Source organism: Cibotium barometz, chromosome 1 (genome assembly GCF_041138505.1).
Source record: "Cibotium barometz isolate CiBa-2024 chromosome 1, ASM4113850v1, whole genome shotgun sequence".
In the NCBI taxonomy this organism is placed as follows: Eukaryota; Viridiplantae; Streptophyta; class Polypodiopsida; order Cyatheales; family Cibotiaceae; genus Cibotium; species Cibotium barometz.
The window spans coordinates 18,650,541-18,666,369 of record NC_141046.1 but is presented as its reverse complement, the minus strand read 5'-3'; the positions used below and the strand labels follow the sequence as shown (position 1 = coordinate 18,666,369).

The 15,829-nt window shown below is 55.8% G+C and overlaps 1 protein-coding gene across 1 annotated transcript in view; it reads right to left on the bottom strand.

The window, feature by feature from the left end:
* Positions 1 to 15,829, bottom strand: part of LOC147641683 (uncharacterized) — a 143,422-nt gene that overhangs the window by 45,429 nt on the left and 82,164 nt on the right. Inside the window, exon 6 of the mRNA XM_086812171.1 lies at positions 15,548 to 15,655. Within this exon, the coding sequence (XP_086668297.1) occupies positions 15,548 to 15,655 (108 nt within the window). The remainder of the gene's footprint in view (positions 1 to 15,547; positions 15,656 to 15,829) is intronic.

Sequence of the window (15,829 nt, the reverse complement as noted above, 5' to 3'; positions counted from 1 at the left end):
ACTCCCCCCCCGCCAGCCCTCCGCGGTCTCCTCCGCCCTCTCCCCCGCCTTTTCATCTCGCCCCTCTACGCCACCTCCCCACCGCCTTCTGCCTCGCGTTCTCCCCCGCCTTCACCCCCCCGCCTCCACTCCCCCGCCTCCCTCCTCTTCTCCGCTTTCTTCCCCCCCCGCCTTCTCTTCCTTCGCCTCCTTCCTCGCTGCATTCCCCGCCTCTCCCCCCGCCGTTTACTTCCTTCCCCCATCCTTTTTCCTCCGCCTCTCTAACCTCCTTCGCCTCCCCCTCTCTTCTCTCCCCCGCCACCTCTCCCCCCTCCGCCTTCTCTCTCCTCCCTTCCGTCCCGCCCCTCCGCCCACCGCTAACTCCTCCCCGCCTCAGCTCCCCCCCCCCCCCCCCCGCCCCGCCCCCGCTATCCTGTAGCCCTCCGCTTCTCTTTTTTCCTCGCAGGGCTGTGTCCCTCCCGTTGGTGACCCCGGTTTCTGGCTTTTTCCCTCTGGAGGACTCCATGGAAGCCGCTCCGACTAACCCTGCCGATTCCGGTCTCCGTCTGGAGTTCACAGCTGAAGATCTTCACTTGTTTGTTTCCACAGTTTCCGCTCTTGAGGCCTCCTCCTTGGTCTGCAAGATAGTGGGTAGCCGTCCGATGCGGAGAGAGCTTCGCGACCTTCTGCAAGGCAGCCTTGTTGGCGTGCCCGCCAAGATCGTCAGCGTGGATTTTTTGGGACGAGGCTACTATCAGGTGGATTTCGAGTCCCCACAGGCAGCTCAGATGGTGCTGGCTCGGAGCCCCATTGCCCTCCGCTCTTCCCGGGCGTTCCTGGCGCGATGGACTCATGGTTTCGACCCCGCTTCTGACCCGCTAGCAGGCGCGACAGGTTTCCCCGTCACTATCTGTTTTCCTGGACTCCGTAGGGAGTACTTGCCCCTCTTGTCATCCATTGGCAAGGCGTTCGGGCAGGTGGTGGAGACGCCTCAGACAGCGGCTTCAGTGATTGCTCGGGCAGCAGGACTCCCGGCCATTCGGGTTGTGGTTCCGTCACCGGAGTCCCTCCCGAAGACGATCCTTCTTCCTTGTCTTTCTGGAGGACATATGATACAGCGCGTGGAGTATTCGGGCCTCCCCGGCCATATGTCGGGAGATGGGCCATCTCGCACGCGCCTGTCCCCGCAAGGGGGCTCATCCTTCACGTTATGCCGCCTCCGGACCCCCAGCAGGAGACCCGAGGGGTGGCCATCCACTTCAGAGACCGGACATCCCTGGCTCGTCGCAGCAGGCGCCATCATCTGACGAGCAGGCCCCGGCGGAGGATGCCGCGCAGTCCCAGGAGGCTGGCGGATGGCAGGAGGTTCGCCGGCGGAAACGCCCGGCCCGCAGGGACCGTCGTCTCGCAGACGCCAGCAGGCAGCACAGGCTGGCGGACAGGCTGGCGGACAGGCGACTCCGGCTGGCGTACAGGCACCTATCCGCACTTATGCTCCTGTCAGGGATAGGCGGCCAGCAGGTCCCACCCCGATGGACGAGGATTCAGACTCAGTGCCCGTTGAGGCCGTTGGTGGAGCCTCCCACGTGGAGACCCCGCTCCCGCCTCCCCCCGCGGGGGGCCCCCCCCCCCCTCCTTGGAGCAGATTCCTGAGGATCCTGGGCCGCCCTCTTCGACCCCCGGCTCCCCTTCCCCTCACCCGGAGAGCACTCCTTCCACCCTCCCTTCTCCCCCCCCAGCCCCCCCCCTCCCGCCTCCCCCGACGGCCCCCCCTGACACCTATCCTCTGGCAGATGCCTCTCCATCCTCTCCTCGCTCTCCCCCCTCCTCGCCACGAGCCCCCATCCCTCCCTCGGCCTCTCCAGGATACTTCGCCAGACCACCCACTGCCCCGGGGCAGCGCAGCTGGGTAGGCCAGAGCTCAGTCCAGCGGGCGGCTGTTCCACCGCCACTCCGGGCCGGTGGAGATGGCGATCCTCGCCTCGCCCGCCACAGAGTTCTCTCCAGCCTCCCCTGGGGGGCCCCCGCGAGTGATGGGACTACCAGTGGATTACGGTTTTTTCAGGTGCCTCCAGCTGGATGCTGGCCCGTTCGAGACACTGGTCGCGCCCTTGCGAGTTTGCGTTGTGTGCCATCCCTCTCGTTCTCCCTCTGTGGTGAGCAGCATGGTGGCTTTCTCCTTTCCTCTCAGTGTTGCCCCAGACACAGCATGGGATTGCAACTCTGTAGAGGAAGTTTTGCGTGATCAGATACTGGAGTTTTCTCACCACTTCAGTGACTTGGGGCTCACGGACCTATTGCAGACCCGATTACACTCAGCCCGCATGAGCCTGTTTGGTATAGGAGACTGGCGGGCGGATCCGGTCCACACCTCAGTTGAGGCGGTGCTTCTGATTCTCCTCCATGCCGCCCCGAGGGTGCAGCCTACCTTTAGATACATATATGCAGAGGATTGGTCTCACGCCTATGCCCTGGACAAGGCGAAGGCGGAGTGGGGCTGGACACAGAGACAGGTCACCATCTTTTTGGAGAGACTCCGCACCCGGACAGACAGTGATTATTCTCCCTCCAAGCCGGCGCCCAAGACTCATAGAGTGGAGGGCAGATCATCCGGGCCGGCTGAGAGGGGTGAGCCAGTGGAGGCTGCTTCACTTGCCATAGCTCATCCATGAGGATCCTCTCATGGAACATCCAGGGTCTCGGTGGACATCGCTGCTACATTGGCAGGGGCAGACTTCGCCAGGAGATCCAGAGGGCTCTCGTTGGAGGACCCATCGATATCCTTTTCATCCAGGAGCACCACCTTTCTGCCGGGCGTACCCGCACCTGCGGGAAGATCTTGCCAGGCAGGAGTCACACTTTTTGGTCACCGGCATATGGCTCCCAGGGGAACCAGGGTGGAGTATGCATCTCAGTCAGCGAGCAGCTTCTATCTGAAGTTGTGGACTCTGGCATTCTGGTCCAGGGTCGTGCGCAGTGGATCATCCTTCGGGTTGGGGAAGACCGCATTGGCTTCCTCAACTTCTACGCCCCTAATGGGGCGACCGGGAGAGCCGAGTTCTGGAGCACCATTAGGCAGTCCCTCCCCTTGGCAGACCACTGGTGCCTTGGAGGGGATTGCAACATGCTGGAGGATGCAGAGGACAGGATGGGGGGCAGCCAGGAGACCATTCATGGGCCGGAGCTAGCTGCCTGGGAGGAACTAGTGCTTCAGGTGAGAGGCCAGGATCCGTGGACTCTCCCGGAGTTTGGCAGGTTGCAGGGGAGCCTATCTTTCTCGCGCTCGGATAGACGGGCCACAGGGGTTAACCTATCCCGCATCGACAGGTTTTACATTGATGAGTGGGCCTGTGATAGAGGTGGCACAGTGGGCATACTTGCAGGCTCCTCGTTTTCAGACCACTATCCAGTGCTTCTCCAGATCGAGGACCCCACGAGAGGAGAGCAGGGCCAGAGCGTCCGGATTCCAGATTGTCTCATAGAGGAGCCCGAGATTGCGATCAGAGTTGAGCAGGTCTGGCAGGAGCTGCAGTTCAGGAGAGGATCTGCAGCCAGCGATCTTGCCAGTGGCTTGCAGGAGATCAGCCAGATGCTCAGACAGGCTGCCTTGGACCGGCTGGAGGCCTTCAGAGAGCAGGAGAGGAGCCTACGGAGGAGTCTAGCGTCCCTCCAGAGACTCCAGGAGAGGGATCCTACGAGCCCTTGGATCTCAGAGCAGATGGAGTCAGCTCGCACGGAGATCAGATCCATCGAGGAGAGGAGGGTGGAGTTCCGATTCCATGCTCGGGCTTCCTTTTGGACACAGGCTGGGGACAGAGTGACTCGAGATTTCTTTGAGGCGACAGGGCCTCGCTTCAGACGAGAGGGTCTCAGGCGTCTCCGGCAGGCTGATGGCCAGGTTGTGGTGGATCCCCCCAGGGTTCGGGCTATAGCCACAGATTTTTACAGGGACCTTCTCTCTGCTGAGCCAGCAGATGACAGGGTGAGAGAGGCTCGGGAGGCAGTCTGGAGCTTCACGAGACCGGTTGTGCCGGCCCATTTACAGCACTCCCTTCTCTCCCCCTTCTCGGATACGGAACTGGAGGAGGCTCTTCAGGCATTACCTCGAGGCAAATGCCCAGGAGAGGACGGTCTTTCGGTGGCTTTCTTCCAGAGGTACTGGGGCCTCTTACACAGGGGCTTCAGATTGGCATTCCAGGAGATTATGGAGTCAGGAGTCATGCCGGACAGCATGGCTGAGGGGTTGATCCACTTGATCCCCAAAGAGGGAGGAGACAGACTGGAGATTAGACAGTGGAGACCGATCACCTTGCTAGGCACGGCCTACAAGGTCCTAGCTAAGGCGATCAGCAGGCGGCTTCAGCCTCACCTTCCGGACATCATCCACTCCACGCAGACTGGCTTCATCCAGGATAGGAGCATTCTGGATAACATTTTCTCCTTCTGGGAGGCTACGGCTCTGGCTAGATTTCGACAGGAGGATCTGGCAGTGCTCCTTCTCGACTTCGAGAAGGCATATGATCGGGTGGACTGGGCCTTCTTGGAAGGCACTATGGAGAGGATGGGCTTCCCCCCTCAGTGGATCCGTGGGGTCTCTGCACTCTACTCATCGGCTCATAGCCAGGTGCTGATACAGGGCGTGCGCGGAGAGAGGTTCCAGCTCTCGCGCTCGGTGCGACAGGGGTGTCCCTTAGCGCCCTTTCTTTTTCTTTTTGTGGCGGAGGCCATGAGCACTTTTTTGACGGCACAGGATACAGGTTTGCGGGGCCTCTAGCTTCCCATCCGTACCTCGGAGGAGCTCCTAGACTCGGAGTTTGCGGATCACACTACTGTCTATCTTCAGGGAGGTGAGGAGAACCTCCGCCGCTTCGCCTTAGCCATGGACAGGTTTTGCAGAGCTTCGGGCGCTTTGATCAACTGGCACAAGTCGTGTGGGCTGTGGGTCAGCTCTATGCCCCCCCCCGACTTGGAGGCCAGTTGACGGTTTTCAGTGGCTGCCCCCCGGCACTACAGTGCGTTATTTGGGATGTTATGTGGGCATTGACATATCTCCGGAGCAGCAGATAGCCCCCCTTCTTCTGAGCATTCGGAAGAAGCTTCTGTATTGGAGTACCGCTCGTTTATCTCTGGCTAGCCGAGTAGTTGTGGCCAACCAGGTTCTGCTTGCTACTATGTGGTACATCACTTCCTGCTGGGCCTTCTCTCGGGCATGCATTGGCCAGGTGCAGCGGCTCATCAGGAACTTTCTTTGGTCCGGTGGTGACGGGCGGCCCGCCAGGGCCAAGGTGGCTTGGGCGGTGATCACTCAGCCGAGGGAGAGAGGCGGCCTGGGCATTGTTGATCCTATTTGCCAAAGCCGAGCATTGCTTGGCAAGTTGGTAGTTCGTGGCCTCCTGCCAGGCGCTGAGCCGTGGAAGGAGTTTCTTGTTTCCAGGATGCTCAGCCGCACCCCTTCTCTTAGCGGCCCCTGGACCCCCAGCATTAGGTGGATCTTTACAGAGCAGCGATCCAGAGGAGTGGGCCTTGGCTTCGAGGAGCGTTTTGCAGCTAGCCTTCTGAGGGCCTGGTCGCATCTGAGGCCATCACTCTTCCAGACTCCTCCGGGCACCGATGAGGAGCGCCTGAGGCAGCCATTGATCTGGAACCCCTTGATTCGCCTTCCCAGTGGCCATATGGTTGGATCGCGGTCTCACGTGTCGTGGGGCCCGTTGAGCTCCGGCCCAGCCCAGTCCCTAGACGACTGGATATGTTTTCAGCAGCTGCCTCTAGAGGCTCAGGAGAGGAGACTCAGTGGGATGAGGGGCAGAGAGTTGATGAGACAGGACCTTGAGGCGGCCATCCCCCGGGAGTGGCGGACCCCAGTACTGGACCCTCCACCTCCACAGTGGATGGGTGTCTTTACTCGGCATGAGATCCTTCTAGCGGTCTGCGGCACAGCGGAGAGAGTCGCCCCACTCACTTTCGAGGTGGGAGAGGGTGGCCAGCTTCAGAGGACACGACTAGATTTGGATGGGCTCCAGGGTTGTATTCTTCAGAGGGTGCGGGTGGTCGGCTTTCATCAGAGACAGTGGCATGTAGACCCCTCACCGGCCTCGATAGGGGAGGACTGTTCTTGGAGATTATGGGCTTGGGACAGCAGGCCTCTTATTCGCCTTCAGTGGGATCCAGGTGAGTGGTTTTGGCGAGATCCCTACTTGGCCCCTACCAGCCCAGGCATCCCCTTTTTTCAGTACACAGCGAGGCTGGGGCGGCGGATTCAGAGGCACAGGATAGCGAGCACCCCGGCGGCGGCCGAGCATTGGCGGCGACAGGGGCTCTCCCCTGCCTTTCTCAGGGACTTCTGGCAGCGCCTTTGGGCCAGCTTCCGGCCCCGGAAGGTGACGCTTTTTCTCTGGCTCACAGCGCATAGAGGACTGGCTGTGGGGGCTTGGCTAGCTTTTGGCAGACACCCAGCGTCCTGCCCTCGGTGCGGCCATGCACAGGAGTCGCAGCGGCACTGCTTATGGGATTGCCCACAGGCACAGCAGGTCTGGCAGCGCGCTCTCAGGATGGTTTTTGCAGGCTCACCAGGTGAGATGCTGGTGACGTGGGGTGCGGTGGCGTGGGCCACGGACAGCGGCCCGGCCCTTGGATATGAGGACGTCCCTGGCAGCGCGACCATCCAGGTCTCTGACAGGGCGATGGCGGTGGTTCCGACGCCAGACTTCTCTTCGGCAGCCCCTCAGGAGGGGGGCAGGCACAGATGGGAGATGATCAGCAGCATGACGGCTTGGCACATATGGAGAGCCCGATGCAGGGAGGCCATTGACCGCCAGGCGACTCCACCGGCGGAGGTCATACAGGCCCTCTGGGTGGACATCATTCACACCTTGAGCGGACACTGGGGGGAAACTCCAGGGCGACTCGGATCGCATGAGAGGGCGCCGCAAGGCTTTCCTCCGCACTTGGCACCCTGGCCCTTTCCTCACCGCGAGGGGCGAGGATGTCACTTGGCACTACAGGCCTCCAGTCTGGCTTTTCTCACCTCCCATATGTACTACTAGGTAGCCCCCCCCAGAGAGCGGCCAGCCACGGGGGTGGAGCTCAGGAGTTCACTGTGTTTTATCCCTCCTTGCGAGGTGAGCTTTGTAGCCTTATGGCGTTTTCTCATTAACTAATAGAAGGATCTTTTTCCCGGAAAAAAAAAAAAAATCATTCTCCCTCGGCCGGGCGAACCATTGTTTTTTCCGAAGACGAGTTCGTGGTCCTCTTCGCCGAAATTGAGAAAGACTCCAAAATGACCCTCATTGCCAGAATCTTTGGATCTCACCCTTCCCATCTCCAGGCTCGGGATTGGGTCTTGGCGGCTATGCCTTCCGACGTCGCTCCACACTTTTGAGATGTCAGGTTGCTTGGAAGAGGTTTCTTCCAGGTGGATTTTGATTCTGAGGACGCAGCCTCAGAGGTTTTGAAGGGAAGCCCTTTGCCATTGGGCCCGAGGAAGATTTTTTTTCTTCCCTACTCGAGCTATTTTGACCTTGTTGAGGAAGACCAGAACCGTTTCCCGATTACTCTCAGATTCCCAGATCTTCCTCGCGCATATTGGCCTATGCTAGAGGCCATCGGGTCCGCCTTTGGGCTGGTTCTTCAAGTATCCCCCCTCCACGCTTTGCCGGCATCTTCTTCCTAGGTGGTTACTGCCTCGGCGGATGCTATCCCCAGGGTCATGGTTCTTGCCCGTGACTATGAGCTTTTTGAGGACTATGTTTTGCTTCCGGGTGTCCTAGTGGTCTTTTGAAGCAATGTATGGAGATTGCAGGTAAACCCGATCAGTGCCGGGTTTGTCACCAACAGGGTCACTTTGCTCGAGATTGCCCTTAGGATCGGGGTCACAGAAGGCCTCGCAAGCGTGCTTCTCAAGAGCCACCTCCCTTGGATCCTTCCCGTCCCTACAGTCCGCCAGGTGTGGTGAGCTGTCTCTCACGCCCGCCCCCTTGGTGCGATTGATGGGAAGACCTCCTCAGATCTTGCACCTCAGATAGATGATGTTTCTGGGCAGAGGGATGTATCAGCTCATGCTTCTTTGCAGGGAGATGATATATCAGATCAGAATGATTTTGTTGAGTCCTCTCTACTTGGAGGGGGCAATATGCAGGATGCTCAGCGCAGTGGGGATCATGTATTGCAGAATTTTCAGCATGATGCCATTGCCCTTGATGCCCTGCAGGGCGCACAGGTTTCTCGTACATATGTAGGTACTGTGCAGGGCCTTGGTCAAGGGCATGTCAGTGGACTTTGCCCCGTGAATTATCCTGTCCTCCAGCATTATGAGAGGCGTCCTCAGGCTGCCCATCGTCTTCTTAGATCGGGGGTCAAACCCTCTTCTCTTCCATGAGAATCGTCTCATGGAATGTTCAGGGCCTTGGAGGGCTTCCCACCCGTGGTAGGAAGCGCCTTTTGAAGGGCCAGCTTCACCTTGCTGTTACAGGAGGGTCTATGGATATACTTTTGTTGCAGGAACACAAATTGGATAGATCTCAGTGTGGCAAAACTGGTAAGATGCTTTCTGGCCACACCTTCCGGTCATCGGCTATTGGGACTAGAGGGGGTGTTTGCATTTCAGTGGTAGCATCTGTTATGCCTCATGTTATTGGGCATGGTGTTATCATCCCTGCTAGAGCGCAGTGGATCTTGATCATGCATAAGGGTCAGAAATTGGGAACCTTAAATATTTATGCACCTAACGTGAGAGGTGAAAGGGTGGCCTTTTGGGACACCATTACAAATGTCATTCCCCAGGTTGATCATTGGATAGTGGGAGGAGACTTCAATATGGTTGAGCAACCTTCTGACAAGAAGGGTGGATGTGAAGGGGGTTTACACCCTTTGGAGCGAGCCTCATGGGAGAGGTTCACGCTCTCTTTCTTTGGTAGGGATTGCTGGACTGAGGATGACTTCCAGAGAAGGCCAAATTCCTTATCTTTCTCTTGGCATAACCGCCGCAGGAGCGGGGTTGAGAGCATCTTTGCACGTCTGGACAGATTTTATGTGGATGATTGGTCCCTGGACAGAGGAGGCACCATTGCTATTATGCCTGGCACCACCAAATCCGATCATTGCCTCGTCGTTTTGTCTCAGGGAGCCTGGGGCTCGCTTGGCCTCTCCCCGTGTCCGTATCCCTAACTCTCTTTATCTAGATGCTGACATCTCCCTTGAGATCAGAGAGAGATGGAGATCTTGTGATGGTCTTGATCCTCGTCATAATATTGCGCTGGCTCTTGAGAGGACCAGCCATCATTATCATAGCGCTGCCTTGTCCAAGAAGAAGGAGGCTCTAGACAAGGAGAGAGCTATTAGGCGTAGGATTGCTGCTGTTCAGAGGGAACATGAAAAGCATCCACATGCGTCTTGGATTACAGACCTCTTGACCACAGTTAGAGCAGAGATGCAGTCGGCCATGGATAGGAGGGCTGAGTTCGCGTTTCATGCGAATGAGGCTTTTTGGACTAAGATGGGTGGCAGATGCAACAAAGAGGTTTTTTCAGCGCACAGGCCTTTCCATAGCAGGGATTTTGTGAGGTATTTGCAGGATTCACAGGGTGAGGTTCAGATTGAACCTGACAAGGTAAGGGGTATTACTTCAGATTCTCTGGGCTGGCTGGGAGACCCTATGCCCCACAGTGCTGGCTTGGAAGAGGTTTCAGAGCCTTACCGAGGTGCAGAGATTGGATATCACGCAGCATTTGAGAGGTTCTAGCTGGAGGATTGCACAGATTGATGCAGCCATTCCCAACCACTGGATTATTGGATCTTTTTTGGAAGGTCGTCATCATTCTTGGTTTGAGGTTTTCTCTGGGACAATTGTTCCTCTTCAGGTTATGGGTATCTCCTTGCCTAGGGAGGATGATGTACCGGTCTTTTTTTCTGTACAGACTGGATGGCAACTAGAGAGATGTGATGTGTAGGACCTTATTGAGGGCCCCCAGATTCGTCCGGTGAGAGTTGATGGCAGGTTAGGGAAGCACGTCTTTGTTGACACCCCCCCTCTCCCCCCATCCCCCAGGGATGATCACAAAGAGTGTTAGCCTGTGGTTGTATGGTGGCTGCCCTATCTGACATTTGCCTTGGGACCCGGTGAGTGGGAGTGAAAGGATGCTTGTAATCCTTTGAAAAGCATTGCTTTTTTCAATTATACGGTGCGGAATGCTAGACATCTTATCTTGGGACACATTCAGAGTGTCCCTACTCTTAGACCCCATTGGGAATCTTACGGCATTTCGATTGACATTCAGAGGGCATTTTGGCAGAGATTGTGGCACTCTTATAGGAAGCCACAGATTTCCTCCTTTATATGGGTTTCCCTTCATGGTGGTCTAGCCACCAATCAGTGGAGGTCTGTTACTGGTGCTTGCCTAGCATGCCCTAGATGTGCAAGAGTTTTGGAGTCAATTTGCCATTGTTTATGGGAATGCAGGGAAGCACAGAGGGTTTGGTTCTACGATTGCACACCTCTTTGGTAGGATTAAGAGGGATGCTATCATTTCTTTTGGTTCTATCATTTGGTTGACACAGTCTGGGCCTCAACTGAGGTTCGAGGGGACTGACAGGGGCTTGGCCATTATGGTTAGGCAAGGAGTTGCTCAGCAGTGTTGTCTTCAGGATTTGCCACTTTCACACTTTGTCCCTCCGGCACGAAGGTTAGACAGTTCTTGGGAGATTATTGCTAGCATCTCAGCCTGGAATATCTGGAAGGCTAGATGCACTGAGGCCATTGAGGGTACTCCCATTCTTGTTTCTCAGTGTCTTTGCAGGATTTGGAGTGATACCTCCAAGGGTCATCCAAGGAGAATAATCGGTGCATGATCGGAGAGAAAGCAGTGCTAGCCAAAATACCAATCATGCCACCGCGACCACAATGACAATGGTACCTGAGTTGATCACACTACTGGCAATAGCTACTCATTGACGGAAATGCATACTCCACCCTGTGTCCCAGACGGGCCAAAAGAGTGGGACCAAAAGGTGTGACTCCTCCCCTGCAAGATCTTCCCACATCCCTCTGAAAGATGGTGTGCTTGAATAATGAAGAGAATGTCAATGGTTCCACCAATCGTTGCTCTATGGAGCTCCTCTAAGGACACGACGCCTTTGAAAGCACTGTGGGCCCCCCAACCCGTGGATGTTCCATGAGACAATCCGCATAACTAAAAGCGGTGGGAAGCAGAACTGTTTGAATTGCCCTCCACTCAAAGAGTCTTGGGCATGGGTTTTGATGGAGAGTAATCACTGTTGGTCTTGGGACGAAGCCACACAAGATGGGAACGAATCTTGGCCTCCATGTGCAACCACTCTTTTCGAGCTCTAGAGTATGCATACTTTGGACTCCACCTATCACAGTGCAGGTATCTATATAAGGGGGAAGTGGCACTACCACTGAAACATTAAGAAACACAAAACGCACACCTCCAGGATGAAGGATACCATCTCCCCTGCCTGGTCCACTTACACCATGCTCCAGTCCGTCCCTTGTGCTGCACTCAGTGGGAAGGAGAAGATCATCGTGCCACTCTCTGGGGTGGACAGTCTGGAGTGATATAGCACCATAGATATGCAAATGGGAGCCACGGTCTCCTTGAACATGCCAGTGCCTTCGACGGGGAGGCATCGGAAGAAACTGTAATCAATTGGCTGCCCCAGCACCGGGGGGGGGAGGGCTGGGAACTCGGAAGTGAAAGCCCGCACCGGAGAGGCAACGATGGTCATCTCTACCAGCTCTGAAAAATGATGGATCAAATGGCAAACTAAGCTGGCCAGCTATCTCCCCTTTGGGTCTGGCGCAACTCGGGGCGGCAGGAGTACTCTGGAGAGGCAAAAGGGAGGGGAGGAGGGGGTTCCGATACAGCCTGAGCCGAGGGAGCTGTAGGGGAGAGAGTTAGAGCAAAAGGAAGGTTAGGGGGGAGGGTGGTGGGATGGAGGGTGAGGGATGGGCAAGGGCTGTGAAGGGGGGATAGGGGGAGAAGGGTTCACTTGGGGGCGGGGGGGGGGGGTGCAAGGGGGGGTTCCTTGAAAGTACAGAGGGGGCACATCACCGTCGGGGGGTTGCTGAGGTAAATGCTTGAAATGGTTCTCTGACACAACCGTATCCTCCTGGATCTTGCTAACCTGGAGGCTGGCACACTTGTTGACACTATTCTGCTCAGGAAAATGGCCGGTGGTTCCGCCTCGGGCCGGCGGTCTGCCCCTCTCCTGTGCTGGTCTCAACCAAGGTCGCGTCTTGGTGCTCTGGTACCTCGGGCCTCAGTCCTGCCCGCCCCGCTAGGGAAGGTCTGAACTGGGACCGAGGGGGGGCTACTGGAGACGGCCACCTGGACTGCCGACGCCGGCACATGAAACATTGTCCTGGGAGGCCGGAGTACTCAACTCTCTGCAAAATAGGGTTCCCCCATAGACTAGGGAGTGAAATGGTGTGAGGTACTAACTCCGGGGAGGCAATGCAGATACGAAGGGATGGAATCCCAACCGTCCGTGCTAGAACGGAAGCGGCGGTTTTTTTTTTTTTTGGGGGGGGGGGAGGGGGGGGGGGGAGGTTCCATCACTCTTCTGATAGCACCAGCTATCACGAGGAGGGGAGGAAGGTATTCCTTCCTAAGACCTGGAAAGCAGACTGTCACAGGAAAGCCTGAGACGCCAGCCAAAGGATCGGATGTTGAGGTCAAAGCCGTGCTGCCACCTAGCAAAGGAGGCTTGGGCCGTACACAGTGCGACAAGTCTTAGCTGCATGACTCTGTCTTTGACTACAGGCGAATCAAACTCAACCTGATAGTAGCCATGCCCCAAGGGATGAATGTCAATGATTTTTCCAGATGCGTCAAGAAGGTTTTCATATAAAACAGATTCCTGAACTGTCTACGCGTCGGGAGGCTACCCACAATCTTGCATACCAAGATGGAGGGCTCCAAAGAAGTGACCGTCATTTAGCAAGGAGATGAGATCCTCTTTTGAAAAGGAGAGGCAAGTGAGGGCGGCCTCAGTCGGGGATGACGGATCGGCTGACATGGAGTCTTCCTGGGGGATGTTGAAACTTGCCACAGAAAAAAACCCCGAGAGCTATAAGCACTTGACCAGGACGACAAGAGAGAGGGTAAAAGGGGGGGGGGGGGGGGGGGAGGGGGGCAGCTAAACGGGAGAAAGAAAGAAAGGAAGATATATTAAGCGTCTACTAAAGACCCAATGGGCCTATGAGACCAAAGTGATACAATAATGTCCATGGCATATCTCATCATGGAATGGAAAATAAAACAGAAAGAAAACTTAAACATAGCTATCTCACCGGGTGGTTACAAAACTAACCATGGAAACTCATCATGGAATACTAAGAACATAGAAACATGAGAGCACCATCAGCTCCGAGTAGATGGTTTACCACTCTCCAAAATATCAAGCATGGGGCTAATGAGTATGGTCGAGAGAGAGGCAGAGCCAAATGTGAGGAGGGAGGGGGTGGGGGGGCGCAGGCGGGTAGCGAAGGAGGAGGCCGGTTGCCAGGAGGAGAGGCGAGAGGGGGGGGGCACGAAGGAAGGGGTGGTGGCATAAGCGAAGAACTGGGGGGAGTTGAGCAAGGGCAATGAAGGGGGGAGGGGGGCTGCACACAGGCGATGCACCGGGCGGGGGGGGGGGGGGGGGGTGTTGCTGAGGGGGGCCCATCACCGTCGGGGGGTTGCTGAGGTAAATGCTTGAAATGGTTCTCTGACACAACTGTATCCTCCTGGGATCCTGCTAGCCTAGAGGTTGGCACGCCTGTTGACGCTATTCTGCTCAGGAAGTTGGCCGGTGGTTCCGCCTCGGGCCGGCGGTCTGCCCCTATCCTGTGCTGGTCTCAACCAAGGTCACGTCCTGGTACTCTGGTACCTCGGGCCTCAGTCCTGCCCGCCCCCCTAGGGAAGGTCTGATCTGGGGCCGAGGGGGGGCTACTTGAGACGGCCACCTGGACTACCGATGCCGGCACATGAAACATTGCCCTGGGAAGCCACATTACTCAACTCTTTGCAAAATAGGGTTCCCCCATAGACTAGGGAGCGAAATGGTGTGAGGTACTAACTTCGAGGAGGCAATGTAGATACGAAGGGATGGAATCCCAGCCGTCCGTGCTAGAACGGAAGCGGCGGTTTTTTTTTTTTTTTTTTTTTTTGGGGGGGGGGGGGGGGGGGGGGGGGTGGTTCCATCACTCTTCTGATAGCACCAGCTATCACGAGGAGGGGAGGAAGGTATTTCTTCCTAAGACCTGGAAAGCAGACTGTCACAAGAAAGCCTGAGACGCCAACCAAAGGATCGGATGTTTGGGTCAAAGCCGTGCTACCACCTAGCAAAGGAGGCTTGGGCCGTACACAGTGCGACAAGGCTTAGCTGCATGACTCTGTCTTAGACTACAGGCGAATCAAACTCAACCTGATAGTAGCCATGCCCCAAGGGATGAATGTCAATGATTTTTCCAGATGCGTCAAGAAGGTTTGCCTATAAAACAGATCCCTGAACTGCCCGCGTGTTGGGAGGCTACCCACAATCTTGCATACCAAGGTGGAGGCCTCCAAAGAAGTGACCGTCATTTAGCAAGGAGATGAGATCCTCTTTTGAAAAGGAGAGGCAAGTGAGGGCGGCCTCAGTCGGGGATGACGGATCGGCTGACATGGAGTCCTCTTGGGGGATGCTGAAACTTGCCACAGAAAAAAAACCCCGAGAGCTATAAGCACCTGACTAGGACGACAAGAGACAGGGTAAGAGGGGGGGGGGGGGGGGGGGGAGCTAAACGGGAGAAAGAAAGGAAGGAAGATATATTAAGCGTCTACTAAAGACCCAATGGGCCTATGAGACCAAAGTGATACAATAATGTCCATGGCATATCTCATCATGGAATGGAAAAAAAAACAGAAAGAAAACTTAAACATAGCTCTCTCACTGGGGTGATACAAAACTGACCATGGAAACTCATCATAGAATACTAAGAACATAGAAACATGAGAGCAGAATCAGCTCCGAGTAGATAGTATACCACTCTCCAAAATATCAAGCATGGGCTAATGAGTATGGTCGAGAGAGAGGCAGAGTCAAATGTGAGGAGGGAGGGGGTGGGGGGGCGCAGGCGGGTAGTGAAGGAGGAGGCCGGTGGCCAGGAGGAGAGGCGAGAGGGGGGGCGTGAAGGAAGGGGTGGTGGCACAAGCAAAGAACTGGGGGGAGTAGAGCAAGGGCAATGAAGGGGGAGGGGGGCTGCACACAGGTGATGCACCGGGGGGGGGGGGGGGGGGGGGGGGGGGGGGGGAGCGGGGGAGGTGGAGTGTGCAGCTAGGCGGTGGGAAATGCAGGTGCACAGGGGAAAGCACACTCACTCGAAGGGATGCGTTCTGTGTGCATGTATTATACGAGTACATTGGATTCTCTACTCTTGTCCTCAAAATTTTAGATATGAATCCGTCAGAACTTTGCTGTGAAAGTTAATAACAAAGTACATGTCCTAACTTTGCCAACAAAAATAAACTATCATGCATATTTTTTGCCACTGGAAGCTACCTATCACCACATGGATGCAGAAGCAGACCTTCCCATTTTTTGTTCTCTTCTCGCCATAATGTTGAATGGCTGTAACTGGATCTGAACATTCTCGACTATACAATAAATACGCACAGATCATCAATCCAGTCCTACCCTGTAGGAACATGCAAGTGTTACAAACCACTATCAACATTTAACCACATTTTATGAAACACTAAAAGAATCTTACAAATTGAAGGTTTCACCAAATGTACATTTGGAATATACATACATGCGTGTGCACACACATACATACATGTACATAAATAAAAATATGTGTTTGTGTGTG